The sequence below is a fragment of the Triticum urartu genome, chromosome 1 (assembly GCF_003073215.2).
Source record: "Triticum urartu cultivar G1812 chromosome 1, Tu2.1, whole genome shotgun sequence".
Classification (NCBI taxonomy): Eukaryota; Viridiplantae; Streptophyta; class Magnoliopsida; order Poales; family Poaceae; genus Triticum; species Triticum urartu.
Genome location: NC_053022.1, coordinates 350,076,057 through 350,095,557, shown reverse-complemented (window position 1 = coordinate 350,095,557; position 19,501 = coordinate 350,076,057). Strand labels below are relative to the sequence as shown.

Genomic DNA, 19,501 nt, shown 5'->3' with positions numbered 1-19,501 from the left:
AATGTATCTAGCAATGCAAATTTGTGAACCTCAGGTACCCTCCCATATTCCTTAGTTAAATCAAATGAACTAAATTTTCAAAAATCATGTCTTCTGAAAATTTAGTTTGATTGAACTATAGAGGATCAGAGGGATCCTGTTTGAACCCGGACTCAGAAGCAATAATTGAATTCAGAGTTATCTGGCATGCAATCCATGTCATGGTGCTCAGGTAATTTTGGTTTAGTCTCCTGAGCTACGGAGCTGAAAATACTCTTACGATAAAGTAATGTGTACATTCCTTTTTAATAACACAAAAAATGTACACTAGTTACCAAGGAGCAAAAAGTGTATGGAGACGCCATACTGACAATATTTAGTTGATTCTGCCAGACTCTAGAAAACCACCAGAAAATTGTGTATCAAAGAGGGGGAAGAATGCTCCGTTGTAGGCTTGTAGCTCTGGTTTTCAACCTTGCAGATATGAATATTGACACCTATTACACATGTACAGTTAATCTAGTAAAGGGCTCCCCTCTTTGGCAAGAATAAACACGCCGCCTCCATCGCCTTTTGAAATCCTCAAGTCTTTGTCCAGGTAGGTTGTCAAAAGCCACGACTTGGCCTTGTTGTCGCCAGGAATCGGTACCTTGAGGGGTGGCTGCCCAGAGATGGACCCTGCAATGCTAGCAAATGCTCGCTGCAAAGGCTCCAGCAGCTCCTTAACAGGCCCTAGGCTGAACTTCTGTCCGAATATGGCGATCTGTTCAGGTAGATTTACCGATGATGATATCTCAGGAGGCTGGAAGCTCCCCTCTTTGAATTGGACCTTCATGAGAACAAGTAATGTGTCAGTTTGGCATATGTATGTTATCAAGGACGGCTTACACACATGGTAAAGGGCAACTTGTATTCTTGTAACTGATGAAACATCCAAGAAATCTTTTAATAACCATGATGTGCACCTCAAATATTTGGTACGAGAGATTTGCTTATCATCCTATATGCACAGTAACTAGGAGAACGACAGGTAGGTGGCAATACTGGTATCAAATGTGTCTGTTGAATGCTTGAGTTGAAGGCTTGCAGCCATGCTAGACTATATATCTCAGTCTAGCGCAACACAAAGGGGTCTCTCCCTTATTTACTAATTTGCATCCCATATTTCTTAAAAATAGCAAGTAGATGTAACTAGCGAAATGGTTTGACGAAGGGGCTATCTGGATTTCATAATACAAAGTGTTCTAAAATAACATTGATGAGAAGCAAATGTAACTAGCGAAATGATACAAAATGTTCTATTTGTAATTGAAGAAGCAAATTAACTCTTCCACATGACATGTCTGGAAAGCTGAAATAACCAATGCAGTATAAACTGAGACTAGCATAACATTGACGAGAACCAGGTCTGTACCTCTATCCTTGATGGAGTTTGGACTTCAAAAGAAGCAGTTGCGCTGAATGAAAAGGAAGCAAATGGAGTCGAAATAGTTGAAGCATTAATTATTGTCATGCTTCTCGAGTCGATTTCTTGGGATATCTTATCAACTCTGGTGAATGGTGTTGCCCCGGCAAGCAGAATCGGTAGAAGCTCAGAATATGCTGTATACCTGAAAGTTGACGACCATGCACAATTAAGTAGGTACAAGTAACTGACTGGACCCCCTCAGTGCTAATGAGAATTCTTAGGCCTCCTTTGGTTTGGAGGAATTTCATAGGAATTCTAGAGGATAGGATTTTTTCCTTTAGAGCCCTTTGGTTCATAGGAATAGATTCCTATTCCTACATAGGATTGGTTCCTATCCTCCACATTTCGTAGGAAAATAAAAATCAGCCTAGACTCAATGGAAAAATTCCTTTGGTGTCAACCAAATGACGTCTCGTTTTCTATTCCTACTCGTAGGATTTGAGATACATGCCATCTCATTTCCTATAAAATTCCTATTCCTACGATAATCCTATCCTATGAACCAAAAGAGGCCTAAGAAGTTGATTGCTTACACAGTTTGGCCTCCTTTGGCTTATAGGATTTTTGTAGGAATGTATAGGATAGGGGTTTTAAAGGAAAAATTCCTTTGGAGCTCTTTGGTTTGTAGGAATGGATTCATTCCTATGTAGGATAGGAACCAATCCTTCAGATTTCAAAGAAAAGTGACATTATCCTGACTCAATGGAACAATTTCTATCCTATGCTTCAAATGACATCTCTTTCCCTATATGAATTGGGATACATGTCATCTCACTTCCTATTATTTTCCTATTCCTATGACATTCCTATCCTATTAACCAAAGGAGCCCTCAACTTAGAACACCCTTTGGTCAGAAGAACAACGGCAACAGCACGCAATCATTCAGTGGCTAAAATTCAAATAAAGCATTCCACTGACGTATCGAACTGACGATCGAAGTAGTGAGTACTAGCAAGTACAGATTGAGAGCAAGAAGTGGGAAGGCTCACAGGAGTATCCAGTTTCCGTCGAGCTCTGGCGCCTGGACGGGCGCGGACGTGGGATTGGCAGCCTCGAGCTGGGCCACGAGCTCCACGACCTCCCCCCTGACCTCCGAGGACGCCTTGAGGCCCAGGCCGGAGCCGTACACCGTGTCCACCAAGCACCGCTTCAGCTCCTCCCGCCCCTCGTCCTCCTTCGTAACCGGAGCCTCCTTCGCCTTGGGCGGCGTCGGCGTGGGCTCCCCGCCCCACTCGTCGTCGTTGGTAGGGGTGTCGGCGCCGGAGGGCTGCTCAGGCTCGGCCACCCCCGGCTCGCCCCACTCGTCGGTGACGCCGGGGCGCGAGCAACCCGGCGCGGAAGCGGGCGGCTCGCGGCCCCACTCGTCGTCGTCGACTGTAGGGTCGGGGATCTCGGCGTCGAGTGGGCTGCCTCCCGCGGCGGTGCGTACGGGGAGGCGGAGGCGGCGGGGCCGCCTGACTCGGAGGCCACCGACGCGCAGACGCGCGGCGGCGGCGGGGTTGGGGGAGAGGAGTAGGAGGGACGCGTGGGATGCGTGGCAGGAGGCGAAGAGGGGAGCCATGGATGAATGAATGAATGAATGATTCCACTCCTCTTCTGTTGGCCTCTAGTCACTTGTGTGGGCGGGCGGGGAGGGGAGAGCCCAAACAGCGGTTTTCTTTCTTTTACGAAATCATCGCAGGAAAACCCTTAAAAATCGAGCTGTTTTTCTATTTGGTTTTTTCTCCATGAAATACGCACGAGTCATATAATACTCCTATATAAAAGATGTCGTAGTATCACCTTTCTAGGCTCATCGAGGGCGAAGAGAGTCTCCTAGTCGTGCGTTGCCCGTTCGCTTGGGGAGGAGGCTCTCGGGGCGGGGCAAAGGATGGTGGAGTATCCGCCTTCCTATGCTCGTCGAGGGTGAAGATAGCCTCCTAACTGTCCATTGTCGGTTGGCTTGCGGCAGGAGACTCTCGGGGACGAGGCGAGCCGTCCGATCAATCAGGACGGCTCAATGACTGGTGGACCCTTGGCGTACGAATCGCTACAGTCGGCGCGCGTCCATCATGAGTGGCCCGAGGATGCGCAATCGCTGTAGTTGGGCGAAGAGAGCTTCCCATCTGTCTGTTGCCGGGTGGCTTGCGGCGGGAGGCTCTCGGTGGCGAGGTGTGCCGTACGATCTGCCCGGATGGCTCGTCCCCGGGCAAATCGGCTAGAAGGTCGATGACGGGTGGGCCGAAGGTACGTGATCGCTACAGTCAGCGCATATTGTGACGCTCGGATAATTAAGCTACAGTAACCCTCTACTGATGATGCCACATCACCACGATTACTGTTGATAAACTTATGTTGATTCAAGGGACATTTACATCTATGCCCCTAATTTGCGCCCACTCTTATATTTACCCCTAATTTCAAAGCCTGCTCAAATTTGCCCCTCCGCTGTTAGATGCACTTACAGAAATACCCTTCTATGCCGTTACCGTCCGGTCAAAGCAGGTCAAAGCCGGTTAAAGGGCTTTGACCGTCCTAAAAAAATAGCAAAAAAATTCAAAAAAATCTGAAAATTTGTGGGATCAAAGATACTCAGGTTCGCAAGGTGCGTGCAAAGTTTCGTGTTGTTTGTACATTCTAGGAGCTCGTGTCAGAGGAAAAACAATAAATATGTAAGTATGTGAACAGTAAATTCAAAAAAATAGCAAGAAAATTCAAAAAATATGAAATTTTTTAGCATCAAAGAGGCTCGGGTCTGCAAGTTGCGTGCAAAATTTTGTTGTGTTTGGACATTGGAGGGGTTTGTGGAGAAAAAAACAAAATTTGGCTCAGGAAAAAACTTAAGAAAAAATGACTATTTTGTTTTTTCTTGCTAGAGCTCCTCGCATGTCATTTGATCACAAAAACTTGCAAGAACCTTGTGCACCCAAGCCACTTTGATGCCAAAAAATTTCATATTTTTTTAAATTTTCTTGCTATTTTATTTCAAATTTATTGTTCACAAGCGTGCAGATTAACTGTTTTTCCTCGCCATGAGCTCCTAGAATGTCCAAATAGCACGAAAATTTGCACACACCTTGGGCACATGAGTATCTTCGATCTCACAAAATTTTAGATTTTTTAGATTTTTTTGCTATTTTTTTCAGGACGGTCAAAGCTGTTTGACCGGACGGTAACGACACAGAAGGGCATTTCTATAAGGACACCTAACCGCGGAGGAGCAAATTTGAGCAGGTTTTCGAATTAGGGGTATATCTGATTAGGTGGTTCGAGTTAGGGACAGAAATGCAAATGGACCTTGATTCAAACCCCGTTCAAATTCAAATTTTAAAATCGGGTCAAACAATGAAAGTTTTCCAACATAAAAACTACCTCTTTTGGATTCCCAAGTGCCCCTGAAAATTTATTTAGTGGTCCAGCAACAATTAAAATTGGCCTTTCCAATTTCTAAAAATGGCTAGACAATTTCTTTTAGCCTCAAATTTTTTGTGACTCCTAAAAATAATGTACTTAATTTATGTGACAAGTCTCATATCTAACAAAACTCATTTAGTCTTACTTTTAAAATAAAAAAAAACAGAAAAGGAAATGGAAAAGGAGAAAAAGAAAAGGGGCAAAGTGCTCTGTGCACTTAGGCTTGCCAACAAAGTGGCCGACCCAGCCTGCTAACCGGGTCACCACCCACCTCCTGTTCACTGGGGCGCGGTGGACGCCCGTCCGTCGTCCACAATTCGGATAGGCCACGGGCAACCATCCGGTGGCTCCGCGGTGACCTCAAGTCCCCGACGATGCCCCCGACCGAACCCTAACCCTAGACGCCCCTCCGTTTTCCCCCTCTCTCGTTCTCCTCCCCACAGACCACACACGAGCCGCGCTACCATGAACGATCTTGCCCACGCTGCCACCGTGCCCTCCTCGCCGTCCGCCCGTGCCCAAGTGGATTGTCGTCGTCCTCTGCGTCATATATGCGCCACAGTTCGCGCTCGAAGGCTCGGGATCGCCGTCAACGCCGTATTCCCCATCTCTCGATCGCCGACCTCTGCCGCCTCGATTCACTGCACCGAGACCTCCCCGAGCACGCTGCCGCCCCCCCTACAGCCTCGCCGTGAGCTTTTCCTCCTCCCCCCTCTCCATTTGCTCTCGCGCGCCTCCTAGCTAGCTCGCCCGCCGTCGCCTGAGCGCGTTGCCGCTGACGAGCTCGCCGCCGTGGCCATGGTCGCCGTCACATGCAGCCGAGTGCCGCATCATGCTCCTAGGGTTCCCAAGGGACTAACGTGCGCGGGGAGGGCTGAAAGGCAAATAAGCTCGATCCCAAAATAACCCCCCGATAATGGAGTATGCGGGAGCTCGCGGGGAGGGCTGAAAGGCAAATAACAAAATAACTTACACAATGGAAGCAAGTGGACCGAAGATAAATAGTAAGTTTCTGAATACTTATGATTCGGCCAGGGTTTCACCCTGAGAGGTTTCTTGGGGACTAGTTTGGACTCTGAGTCTGAACTGTCTGAGAGGCCAGCTTCCCTCTCTTGGGTGCCTCCCCCTCCGGGTCTTCGGAGGTTGCCCTCTTCTTCCTCCCCTTACGAGGGGAGTCACTCTCCTCCTCTTCTTCCTCATCTCCCTCATGGGAAGAAAGGGCTTCGGTCTCTCCGGACACTGTTTTCGATGGACCTTTGTGGTGGGGGCCTCCCTTGGCCTCCTTGCCCTTCTTCTTCTTGGTTTTCTTCTCCGTCGCCTGATAGGGCACCGAGACCAACATCTCTGTCAGCTGGGGTGTGGTCAGGTTCTCAGGCAGCGGTGCCGGACAGTTGACCCACTCCGCCTTTGTCGTCCAGCCCTGTACGGAAAATAGGCAATATAACCTTTATTATATTTGAAATATTGACCGGATAGGTCTTCGGAAAGTTTATGCTTACCGCCGTGGCCGGGTTCTCGATGTCGAGCCCGATGTCTTCAGTTTTCTCCGGCCACTTTTTCTGAGCCTTGAAGAGATGCTTCCATATATCTTCGTGCATGGTGCCGAAGAAGCGCTTCAGGGTCTGCGGCTCCTCCGAATTGAACCCCACATGGGGGAGGCCCAGAGTTGGCAGGGAAGGGTGTGGCGAAAGAGCATCACTTGAATCACATTTGTGAGACCGGTGTTTTTGCCCAACATATTGGAGATGCGTTTCTGTAGCATCTGCACCTCCGATTTGGACCCCCAATCAAGGCCCTTGGCGGTCCATGAGGTTAGTGTCGGTGTCAAAACCGGCGGATCTCGGGTAGGGGGTCCTGAAATGTGCATCTAAGGTCGATGGTAACATGAGACATGGGACACAATGTTTACCCAGATTCAGGCCCTCTCTATGGAGGTAATACCCTACTTCCTGCTTGATTGATCTTGATGAATATGAGTATTACAAGAGTTGATCTACCACGAGATCGTAATGGCTAAACCCTAAAGTCTAGCCTGTCTGACTATGATTATGAGGATATATGTCTACGGATCTAGCCCTCCAGTTTATATAGACACCGGAGGGATCTAGGGTTACATAAGGTCGGTTACAGAGAAAGGAATCTTCATATTCGGTTGCCAAGCTTGCCTTCCACATCAAGGAGAGTCCCATCCGGACACGAGTAGAGTCTTCGGTCTTTGTATCTTCATAGCCCATCAGTCCGGCCCATGTCTAATAGGTCAGATGCCTGAGGACCCCTTAGTCCAGGACTCCCTCAGTAGCCCCTGAACCAGGCTTCAATGACGAGGTGTCCGGCGCACAGACTATCTTTGACATTGCAAGGCGGGTTCCCCTTTCCAAATACTCCAAGATAGTCTTCGGACGTGACGAACATGTCCGGATCTGCAACACAAGTTCCACGCACAACCGCAGAGAGTATAATATATCACGAGTCCAATTCGCCAACAACTTTTGGTAATGTGACATCACGTTTGCCCGATCACTATTTCGAACCGTTTCTTGTCCTGCCGTTACATGTTTTGAGGCGTGGTTTTTATTGGCACATCTTGTCGAAACAGAGATCGTGTCTCCTTATTGCGGGATTCTCATCAATACGGGTGTGGTAACCCAACCGTTCCATTGGAATGATCCCTTCAGAATAGGCAGGTTTTCAGGCTTAGGAGGAGGCTCGATATCCATTGCCTTTATAAAGGGGCCAAGGGCCGTCTTATTTTGCACCGACCCTTTCCTCAGCCCTTCCAACTTCGAGTTCTAGCACCTGAGGTTCGTCTTCATTGCTTCAAGCTGCCCAATCATGTCCGGACTCCCAGATCCGGTGAGAGGGTCGTATTCATCTCCCACTTCCTGCGAGGGCTAGGATTCACTCTTCATCCCTTCGTCCGGGGGCTCATGTTTTACTACGGACTAGATTTTCACGATCTAGCCCCATATTCTTTCCTCCACATCTCGACGTTCATTATTACGTGCGAGGCCTTTCTCCCTATTCCCCCACATTTCGGCTTATGGTTCAAGACCTTTAGTGTGAAGCCGAAGGTAGTCGACGGGGAACAAGCGGAGCGCGGAGGTGCTACAGTGAGCAAGCTTACCAATGCTCCCTGGCCAAAAGGCTCTTTCACTGAAACTCCCAACCAATGGCAGTGGGAGTGGTTTTATGTCACTGAACCCCGCGGTACCAAGTGGGTGGCTATACCTGTGTTTCGATCTGGCTCTCCGTTATAGCTTGCGTCATGGATTAATAAGGGGCTGGATTGGGGATCAATTGACGAAGTGCAGACTCTACAGAGCCGCATCCGGAGCCTCCTTGAGAAGGACGTTGGCCTTATCAATGTGGTCCAAGTAATGCTGGTCCGCCGGGTTCTGCCGTGCCAGCGACGACCTCTCCGTATGTGGGAGTTTAATCTGGAAGGACCACGGACCCTCCAAGACTTCTTCAGTACTATGCACAAAGGAATGTGGAAGTTGTTTTTTGGAAAACGAAAACAGTGGCCGGACACCACCGAGGACATCGGCCTCGACCGCAACCATCCAGATACCTCGGTAAGCGCTCGACTCCCGAACAATTTCTAGCCACGCGTGCCGTAGTGCGATACTGATCATAGTATCTTCTTCTAGGGCTGGATAACATGAGAAGCAAACTGGCTCAGGTAAACGTAGGAACGATACATGCCACTGGGTCAGACCCGAGTGGCTTGGGGATGATGCATCCCGAGGGGCGCCCCAGCAAGTTGAACTGAAGATGCAAGCAGATACATGCCGCAGGGACGGACCCACGCGGCCTGGGGATGATGCAGCCCAAGGGGCGCTCCCAGCAAAATGAACTTGGAGAGATGTCACCTGGTTTGGTTGCCAAAGGAGTGTTGGGGTAGCTGAAGACGCGTAGCGAAGAAGCCGCCCCTCACGAGCCGCCGGGGCCTCGAGCCTCGGGAGGCTCTGGAGGCTCGGGCGGCCTCCGGAGGACCGTCTCCATCTCCTCCAGGATTGCGTGATGCCTGTCCTCCTGACCCGCCATGACACTCCGCAGGTTGCGCTGGAAGGCAGCAACCACGCTCGGCAGGCCGAACGGCATGTGAACATAGCTGTCCAACACACAAAGGCCAGAAGCCCTCCTGAGAGGCGTCCCGGTTGAGCCCTGGGATGTCGATGCAGACGCATAGTTCACCACCCTCGCCTGGGTGGGGAGCAATGCCAGGTGGGCGGTGGTCGCCATGTATTGCTCTTGCTTCCTGAAGCTCCTGAGATGCCTTGTTGATGAACTCCTGAGCGCCAGGCGCTCTTCGCCTGGCGCCCTCCTGAGGGAAACGTGCCGCGAAGCATGCCTCCACGTGGTGCCCGAGCGCCTCCCTCGTGATGCTAGCCAGGTCTGAGGCCCTCCAGAAGAGAGCCCCCGAGCCCTGCCCGAGGACGGTGCTGGGCGCGCCTCCCTATGCGAGGGAGAGAGGCGCCCCAGGCGCGGGAGTAGATCCTGAAGTGGTGCCGCCGGAGGTGCCACTCCCTTGAGGCCCCGTGTGGAGCAGCTGCTTCTTCTTCTTGGGGTTGGCCTCAGGAGGGTACTACGCTGCGTTGCTGTCGGGGTCTTCGAGTGATGCGGCTTGGAAGGCACGCTCGAGGGAGCACACCGCGTCTCTTTCTTCGCAGGGGATGCTGATGATTCCACCGCTTCCGGGCATCTTGAGGACATTGTAGCCATGGTGGGCAACTGCCATGAATTTGGCTAGCACTGGGTACCCGAGGATGGCATTGTACGGCAGACGGATGTGGGCGACGTCGAAGTCGATGAGCTCGGTGTGGTAGTTGTAGCATTGACCGAAGGTGACAGGGAGACGAACTTGCCCTATCGGGGTGGTAGAGCCGTCAGTCACTCCTGAGAAAGGCTTGGTAGGCTGGAGCTGATCTTATGGCACTTGAAGGCTATTGAAAGTCTCGACGGACGGGACATTGAGCCCTACGCCGCCGTCGATGAGGGTCTTGGTGACTTGGACATTGCTGATGACGGGTGAATAGAGCATCGGGAGAACGCCGGCCGTTGCCGTGCACTTGAGCTGGTCTGCCGAGCGAAAGGTGACGGTGTACTTGGACCATTTGAGCAAGCGTGTGGCCTCGAGCCTGGGGAGGACTGCGTTCACCTCACGAGCAAACTGCTTGAAGACTCGTTGAGAGGTTGGGGATTGAGCTCCGCTCAAGATGCAGGCGACAGCTCGCGGCTCTTGGAAGCCCCCAGCCCCCTCGTCCTATTGATGGTCGTCGTTCCTTGTTGGCGGCGGCAGCGGGGGGAGACCAGGGTTTCCCTGAGGACGGTCCTCACAAGGCTGGTCCCTCCAGGCGCCCTCACGAGGTTGGTACTGCCAACGATCCTCGCGAGGTTGGTCGCGCCACTCCTGGCGGGGCCCATGGTTGTCCCAAAGTTCTCCACCACGTCCACCTCCTCGGCCGTAGCCCCGGTCGTTGCACTCGGGGCATCGACCGAAGCGTCCATCTCGAATGACCCCGAGCTCCTGACAGTCATTAGTGTTGTGCGTGCGCACGTTGTGGAAGGCGCAAAAAATGCGGCTGTCCTTGGATGACTCGGGAAGATCTCGGCCGCGCTTGGTGTCTGGTTCCGCCACGAGCACGGGGACTCCTTTGCGCTTCACGTCCTTGGCCTTGGCCTTCTTCTCCTCTGGATCCACAGCAGGGAGCTCGAGGAGGGAAAGGCGCCCCTCCTAAGCTCTTGCACACTTGGTCGCGATGTTGAACAGCTCCAAGGTTGTGCACAACTCTTCATTGATGGCGAGCTCCTCCTTCATCTTGACGTCATGGACGCCGTCGGAGAACGCTGAGATGATGGCCTCATCCGTTACCTTGGGGATCTTGATTCACGCGCTGTTGAAGCGTTGGATGTATTTTTGCAGGGTTTCTCCTGGTTGTTGCTTGATGCGGCGCAGGTCACCCACGACCGGGGGGCGGCCGCGAGTGCCCTGGAAGTTGGCGATGAAGCGGTCGCGCATCTCGTCCCAGGAGGAAATCGAGCCTGGGGGCAGGTTCAAGAGCCATGAGCGGGCGTCGTCCTTGAGAGCCATGGGAAACCAGTTTGCCATGACCTTTTCATCGCCGTTGGCCGCTTCTATGCTCAGTTGTAGAGCTGCAGAAACTCCGCAGGGTCGGGTGATGTCTACTACACAACCTTCTTCTTGTAGACGTTGTTGGGCCTCCAAGTGCAGAGGTTTGTAGGACAGTAGCAAATTTCCCTCAAGTGGATGACCTAAGGTTTATCAATCCGTGGGAGGCGTAGGATGAAGATGGTCTCTCTCAAACAACCCTGCAACCAAATAGCAAAGAGTCACTTCTGTCCCCAACACACCCAATACAATGGTAAATTGTATAGGTGCACTAGTTCAGCGAAGAGATGGTGATACAAGTGCAATAATGATGGTAGATATAGGTTTTTGTAATCTGAAAATATAAAAACAGCAAGGTAACTAATGATAAAAGTGAGCACAAACGGTATTGCAATGAGTTGAAACAAGGCCTAGGGTTCATACTTTCACTAGTGCAAGTTCTCTCAACAATAATAACATAATTGGATCATATAACTATCCCTCAACATGCAACAAAGAGTCACTCCAAAGTCACTAATAGCGGAGAACAAACGAAGATATTATGGTAGGGTACGAAACCACCTCAAAGTTATTCTTTCTCATCGATCTATTCAAGAGTCCGTAGTAAAATAACACGAAGCTATTCTTTCCATTCAATCTACCCTAGAGTTCGTACTAAAATAACACCTTAAGACACAAATCAACCAAAACCCTAATGTCACCTAGATACTCCAATGTCACCTCAAGTATCCGTGGGTATGATTATACGATATACATCACACAATCTCAGATTCATCTATTCAACCAACACAAAGAACTTCAAAGAGTGCCCCAAAGTTTCTACCGAAGAGTCAAGACGAAAACGTGTGCCAACCCCTATGCATAAGTTCACGAGGTCACGGAACTCGCAAGTTGATCACCAAAACATACATCAAGTGGATCACATGATATCCCATTGTCACCACAGATAAGCACGTGCAAGACATACATCAAGTGTTCTCAAATCCTTACAGACTCAATCCGATAAGATAACTTCAAAGGGAAAACTCAATTCATCACAAGAGAGTAGAGGGGGAGAAACATCATAAGATCCAACTATAATAGCAAAGCTCGCGATACATCAAGATCGTGCCAACTCAAGAACACGAGAGAGAGAGAGAGATCAAACACATAGCTACTGGTACATACCCTCAGCCCCGAGGGAGAACTACTCCCTCCTCGTCATGGAGAGCGCCGGGATGATGAAGATGGCCACCAGAGAGGGATTCCCCCCTCCGGCAGGGTGCCAGAACGGGTCTAGATTGGTTTTCGGTGGCTACGGAGGCTTCTGGCGGCGGAATTCCCGATCTATTCTGTTCCCCGATGTTTTTAGGGTATATGGACATATATAGGCGAAAGAAGTCGGTCATGGGAGCCACGAGGGGCCCACGAGGGTGGGGGGCGTGCCTCCCTACCTCGTGGCTTCCTCGAAGCTTCCCTGACGTCTACTCCAAGTCTACTGGATTGCTTCCGTTCCAAAAATAACTCTCCCGAAGGTTTCATTCTGTTTGGACTCCGCTTGATATTCCTTTTCTTCGAAACACCGAAATAGGCAAGAAAACAACAATTTGGGCCGGGCCTCTGGTTAATAGGTTAGTGATACGTCTCCAATGTATCTATAATTTTTTATTGCTCCATGCTATATTATCTACTTTTTTGGACTATATTGGGCTTTATTTTCTACTTTTATATTATTTTTGGGACTAACCTATTAACCGGAGGCCCAACCCAGAATTGCTGTTTTTTTGCCTATTTCAGTGTTTCGAAGAAACGGAATATCAAACGGAGTCCAAACGGAATAAAACCTTCGGGAACGTGATTTTCTCACCGAACGTGATCCAGGAGACTTGGACCCTGCTCCAAGGAACAAAAGAGGCGGTCACGAGGGTGGGGGCGCCCCCCTAGGGCGCGCTCCCTGCCTCGTGGGCCCCTCGATGCTCCTCTGGCATATTTCTTCCTCCTATATATACACACATACCCCCAAACGATCAGAACAGGAGTCAAAAACCTAATTCCACCGTCGCAACTTTCTGTATCCACGAGATCCCATCTTGGGGCCTGTTCCGGAGCTCCGCCGGAAGAGGGCCGTTGTCGGTGTCAAAATCGGCGGATCTCGGGTAGGGGGTCCCGAACTGTGCGTCTAGGCCGGATGGTAACAGGAGGCAGGGAACACTTTGTTTTACCCAGGTTCGGGCCCTCTCGATGGAGGTAATACCCTACTCCTGCTTGATTAATATTGATGATATGGGTAGTACAAGAGTAGATCTACCACGAGATCAAGGAGGCTAAACCCTAGAAGCTAGCCTATGGTATGATTGTTGTGTATGGAGTTGATTGCCTACGGACTACAACCCTCCGATTTATATAGACACCGGATAGGGTTAGGGTTACATAAAGTCGGTTACAATGGTAGGAGATCTTGAATATACGCATCGCCAAGCTTGCCTTCCACGCCAAGGAAAGTCCCATCCGGACACGGGACGAAGTCTTCAATCTTGTATCTTCATAGTCCAGGAGTCCGGCTGAAGGTATAGTCCGGCTACCCGAACACCCCCTAATCCAGGACTCCCTCAGTAGGCCCTGAACCAGGCTTCAATGATGATGAGTCCGGTGCACAAATTGTCTTCGGCATTGCAAGGCGGGTTCCTCCTCCAAGTCCTTCGTAGAAGATTGTAAACACCAAGAGTAGTGAGTGCGTATTGCCATAGAGAGAATAACATTGGCACAAATCAAATCTGCCGACGTATTCCGCAGTGCGTCATCACACTACGGCCAAGTCCTTTACTTGAATCGTTTTTACTTTTCCACCTCAGCATGTTTCGCGAGGCGGTTTCCTTGGCATGTCTTGTCAAAGCAGAGATCGTGTACCCCCTTTACGGGATTCTCATCAATACGGACGTGGATAACCCAACCACGCCATTTATCACGGCGCTTGGGAGGCAAGCGAGTTTTACTAGGCTGGTGGGGACGCACAACCGCATCCACCCATATAAGGGGATAAGGATCCACCCTTTTACCTACGCCTTCTTCCTCTTTTGCCTATCCATCTCCTGCGCACTCGAGCTCCAGCGCCCAAGCCCGCACTTCCCACCTCAACCTTCTCCAGCAATGTCCGGAGCGGGAGGCAAGTGGATGGTCTCCTCCGTCACGGATGGCCATGTCAAAAAGCTAAGGAAGGCCGGATACTTGTCCAAAGACATCGCACACCGGCTTCCCGAGGAGGGGCAGCTTCTCCCCACCCCAAGGCCCCATGAGAGGGTAGTATTCCTTCCCCACTTCCTCCGCGGACTGGGTTTTCCACTCCACCCATTTGTCTGGGGGATCATGTTCTACTACGGCCTGGATTTCCACGATTTGGCCCCAAACTTCATCCTCAACATCTCGGCGTTTATCGTCGTGTGCGAGGCTTTCCTCCGCATCCGCCCCCATTTCGGCCTCTGGCTCAAGACCTTCAACGTCAAGCCCAAGGTGGTGCGCGGCAGCTAGGTGGAGTGCGGAGGCGCCATGGCGGGCAAGATGGACAACGTCCTATGGCTCGAGGGCTCCTTCGTGGAGACCCTGAAGGGGTGGCAATCGTGGTGGTTTTACATCACCGAGCCGTGCGATCCGAAATGGATCGCAGCCCCCGAGTTCTGATCCGGACCCCCACGTGGCTTATGTCCTAGAAAGAGACGGGCCTGTCGTGGGGTGACGAAAAAGAGCTGACCGGACTGCAGACATGCATCCAGTCCCTGGTGAGCAAGCCGATCAAGCTCGTCGATGTAGTCTAGGTTATGCTCGTCCGCCGGATCCTCCCGTGTCAACAACGGGATTTTAATCTGTGGGAGTTCGACCCGGCGCAGCACCGAACCCTTAACAGGCTCTTCGACACGATGTATGAAGACGTCTGGAGGGTGCTAACCAAAGGCGCCGAGGCTCCCACATCCACTTCCGAGGACCGCGGATACAGCTCGCAGCGTCACGCTAGCGAGGTAGGCTATTTTCACCTTTTACAGGATGTTAGGTTTTTTCATAGTTTGACTCTATGCGGGATCTAAACTCCCTTACCTTTGACAGGCTTGGCGGGCGAAGTCCGGATCGATTAACTGTCCGGCTCCCTTGCCCGAAGACCCAGCCCCCGCTCTACTAGCGAAGCTGCTGGTTCCGGCACCTTATGTGGTGCCGGAGAAGAAGGCCAAGAAGAAGGCCACGGGGACTCCAAAGAGTTCCCGGCATATGGTGGTGTCGGACTCGTCGTCCGACGAGTCCGAGACGCACCCCTCCCATGGAGACGAGGAGGAAGAAGACACCTCTCCCCCTCCAGTGGGGGGAGGCAAGAAGAGGAAGGCCGCCCCAGTAGGGGGGGCCGAAGGGTCCAAGAAGAGGAAAACCCCTCCGCTGGACTACGCGCCCGACGCCAACGAGGACGAAGAGGAGTGGCCGGACAGGACCAGGCGTCCGGCGAAATCGTAAGTGTTCGGATACCAGAGTAACTCATGATATTCCTTTTGTTGCACAGCTTTCCCTAATGTCGAATATAATCATGCAGTCCGCCCCGGGCCGAACTCAACGAGTCGTCGAGCGGCTCCCTGGATTCATCGGACGTGAACTCAGTTCCGCCCGCTGTCTCCCCCCGCACTGCGGATGACGCCGAAGTGGCGTCGCAACGAGCTCCGGGGTAGGAGGAGGTGGTCCTGGAGGAGCCGCAAGGCGACCTCCCGGACTCCAGGAGTAAAGGGGACAAGACCCCCCAGGGCTCCAAGTCCGGCTTTATGCCGGACACCGCGCCGGAGTCTTCAACAGTTCCGGACTGCGGTAGGCAAACTCCTTCCAAGAGGAGCAAGTCTTCTGAGCCAGCGACCTCCATCCAACCGGAGGTGCCGGACAATCTGCTGGAGGTGCTTGACGGCGCCTCCATCGACGAGGAGCACCGTACTGTTATGAGTACGGTGATCCAGAAGGTTCAGTCCGCCAAGAGCGGACTGAGTGAAGCTTGCACTAGCCTCCTAATAGGCTTCGAGGTAAGTAAAAATATATAAAAATATTACCGCATAGACAGTAGCCCCTGATGCTCTGTTTGGCGTTCGGAAAGAAAAGCCGAATAGAGGATCTATTAAATTTCGCAGGAGTCTAACAAAAAAGAGTCAATATGCGTATGCAGGCTTCGCTGCTATCCACCACCGCACTGACTGCGGAGGTGGGTGTCCTGAAGCAGTACCTCGAGCGGACCGAGCAAGAGCTCGGCCTTGCCAAGTGGCAGCTCGAGGAGAAAAAGGGTAAGAAATACCTTACAGAAAAAGTGCCTATAGAGAGGCGTGATTGCAAAAAATAACAGGATTGCACTGCTTATTATAGGGGCCACGACTGAGGTGGCGACCCTCAAGCAGGGGCTGTCCGAGGCCGAAAAGAAAACGGCCGCGGAGCGCACCGAGCGAGAGAAACTTGGGGCTCAGGTCGGGGAGGTGCAGCAAGAGCTTCAGGCTCTCATGAAAAAACATGAGGGTTTGGAGCTTGAGTCAAAGACCCAAGAGTCCGAGCTCGCGGCGGCCCTTGAGACTGCCAAGTCTGCCAAGTCCGAAGCCCAAAAGGCCCTCCAAGAGTTGGAGGAGATGAAGAAGATAGCAGCGGGTAAGGCATTCTTTATGCAAAGCAGAAATATAAAAGTAAACTACCTGTTACTTACCCGAATCCAGAGTTCTCCAGGGGCATTCGCAGATCTTCCCCGTAGTGTATCCGACGCCGCCGCATTCTACCGAGCTGAAGAGGGCAGCTCGACGAGAAGGTGTTCTGGTCTCAGTATGCTGAGGCCGGACATCCTGTGCCCTTGAGCGACCAGCTGAAACAGCTGGTCGAGCTCCACAAGGTGGCCGAACAGGACATGAAAGGCTTCATAGTTCGGCTGTGGCCCGGAGAGGCCCTGCCTGGGAGCTACTTCGAGCTGGTGCGGCGGCTGGTGGAGGCCTGTCCAAGGCTCGAGGTCATCAAGCGCTCCGTCTGCATCGAAGGTGCCCGTAGGGCCCTTGCCCGTGCAAAGGTGCATTGGGGTAAGCTAGATGGTGAAAAGCTTGTGAGGGACGGGCCGCCGCCGGGGAAGGAGCATCGCAAGCCCGAGAGCTATTACAAGGATGTTCTTGCAGGTGCCCGCCTTGTGGCGGATGAATGTACCAAGGATGTAATTTTTGAATAAACTCGCTCGTTTTTATCCTGTGCGCTGAAAACTTGTTCATATGCGCTAAGCAATGCTTATTGAATTTAAAATATTATTTTCTGTGCGGCCGTTTATCAAAAAATTGAGAGATGGCCAGTCGTCGGCTTCTGCCCCCATGCCACTAGTGCTGGGGTGTTCGGGATAAACCTGAGCGCTCTTTTTCCCATAGTTGGGTCCTTCGAGGGAGGCGCTCAGCACAACGAACCAGGCAATCGGACTATAATGTTTGAACACTCTCACTTAGCCATAGAACTTTATAATTTTAAATTTTGGCGAAGCCCCTAGTTCGGAAGACCGAGTTCGGGGCGCTATCCACGCCTTGGCCGGACAAAATCCGGCTCCTCGCTCGAAGCGGCATAAGTCTTTAGGGACTCGAAAAACCTCTCGAACAGCGACCAGTCTCTCGCCTCATCATGACAGTCAGTTTTAGCTTTCTCCACTCAGGTGCTTAACCCAGCTCAACCGGGGCACAATCGCAGTGGTTCTCCTAGTGCTACCTTAGACGATATAGCGGAACGTAAGGCACCAAAACATAGGAGCCGGGCAAACCCAACTATTGACCTAAATCATGATTCAGAGCCGATGCATATAGTGCTATAAGTTCGGGGTGCCGCACTTGTGAAAGTGTACGGACTTCTCACACCATATTAAAGGGTACTGAAGCCCCTGGCGTACTTCCCGTACCACAGTGTACGGGTGCAACATGTCATTAATGAACATATATAAAAGAGAGTAATGCAGAAAATAGACAAAAGCTATGCATTGTTTATAGCGAGGCTATTTATCAAAGCCGAACGATACAAGGAGTGCGATAAGCAAAAAATATATTTGGACTATTCAGTATGTCCTGACCAGGGGCAGGCCGTGGAATTGTATTTAAAGCAGGTATACCGCTCGTAACAGAGACCACCTGGGAGTTCCATAATGCGGCATGGCTTGTCTGCCTCCCTAGATCTTGCATCGTTTGTGCGGCAGTCGAATTGCCGAACAGTTCGTCCGAAGTATGGAGTCCTGAAAGTAAGAAAAAATGAGAAAAAGAATCCGGCAGCCCCTAGTACGTTTTAAGCCATATTTTGGGCGTGCCGTTATTGTGCCCCTTCCCCTGTGCCCATGGTATTTCAAGGGCGTAGTTATGTACGCGAGGTACTGGTTTCGTTATGTCGCGAAAGCTGGGGTTGGGGCCGCATTGCTACGCTTGCTCTGGGTGTACCAGGCTGTTCTGCTGTGGGTTACTCCGGGCGCGCTTGGCAGTGTCTGACTTTTTAATGGCCGGACTGGAGAATTGCCTGAGGAAGCTACTATGTACCTCCGCTGCGAGAGCCGCCGTATGCTCATCCATACGGAGGGAGCGTTCGGTGTTTCCGTTGACCGTAATTACTCCTCGAGGGCCTGGCATCTTGAGCTTGAGATATGCGTAGTGCGGCACCGCATTAAACTTTGCGAATGCGGTTCGTCCGAGCAGGGCGTGATAGCCATTGCGAAACGGGACTATATCAAAGATTAACTCTTCGCTTCGGAAATTGTCCGGGGATCCGAAGACCACGTCAAGTGTTACTGAGCCTGTACAGTTGGCTTCTACACCTGGTATAACGCCTTTAAAGGTCATTCTTGTGGGCTTAATCCTCGAGGGATCTATGCCCATTTTCCGCACTGTATCCTGATAAAGCAGGTTCAGGCTACTGCCGCCGTCCATGAGGACTCTTGTGAGATGAAATCCGTCGATGATTGGGTCGAGAACCAATGCGGCGAGGCCGCCATGACGGATGCTAGTGGGATGGTCCCTTCGATCAAAAGTGATCGGGCAGGAGGACCATGGGTTGAACTTTGGGGCGACTGGCTCTATCGCGTATACGTCCCGTAGCGCATGCTTCCGCTCCCGCTTGGGAATGTGGGTTGCGTATATCATGTTCACCGTCCGCACTTGTGGGGGAAAGCCCTTCTGTCCATTGTTGTTCGGCGGCTTGGGCTCCTCGTCGTCGCTGTGCAGCCCCTTGTCTCTGTTTTCGGCCCTTAACTTGCCTGCCTACTTGAACACCCAACAATCCCTGTTAGTGTGATTGGCTGGCCTTTCGGGGGTGCCATGTATCTGGCACAAGCGATCGAGTATTCGGTCCAAACTGGACGGGCCTTGAGTATTCTTTTTGAATGGCTTTTTCCGCTGACCGGATTTATAGCCTTTGAATCCGGCATTGACTGCCGTGTCTTCATTGCTGTCGCTGTTAACGCGGTGTTTTTGCTTATTCCGACATGTCCTGCCACTTTTGTCCTTGGTATCCGAATTACCAGGGTTCTTTGATAAGTTGTTACTGCGAGCTAGCCAGC

The 19,501-nt window shown here is 51.4% G+C and overlaps 1 protein-coding gene across 1 annotated transcript; it reads right to left on the bottom strand.

The window, feature by feature from the left end:
• Positions 1 to 255: 255 nt before the first annotated feature.
• Positions 256 to 3,052, bottom strand: LOC125511337 (probable plastid-lipid-associated protein 3, chloroplastic). Its single transcript, XM_048676686.1, has 3 exons — positions 2,438 to 3,052; positions 1,394 to 1,589; positions 256 to 808 (listed from the first exon to the last, which is right to left on the bottom strand). The coding sequence occupies exons 1-3, from the start codon at positions 3,007 to 3,009 to the stop codon at positions 494 to 496; spliced, it is 1,083 nt and encodes a 360-aa protein (XP_048532643.1). The 5' UTR covers positions 3,010 to 3,052; the 3' UTR covers positions 256 to 493.
• Positions 3,053 to 19,501: the final 16,449 nt, after the last annotated feature.

Coding starts and splice junctions, on each gene's coding strand:
- LOC125511337 (XM_048676686.1), bottom strand. CDS start 3,009: ATGGCTCCCCTCTTCGCCTCCTGCCACGCATCCCACGCGTCCCTCCTA. Junction 1,590..2,437: donor GACGGAAACTGGATACTCCT/GTGAGCCTTCCC, acceptor GTCAACTTTCAG/GTATACAGCATATTCTGAGC. Junction 809..1,393: donor AAACTCCATCAAGGATAGAG/GTACAGACCTGG, acceptor GTTCTCATGAAG/GTCCAATTCAAAGAGGGGAG.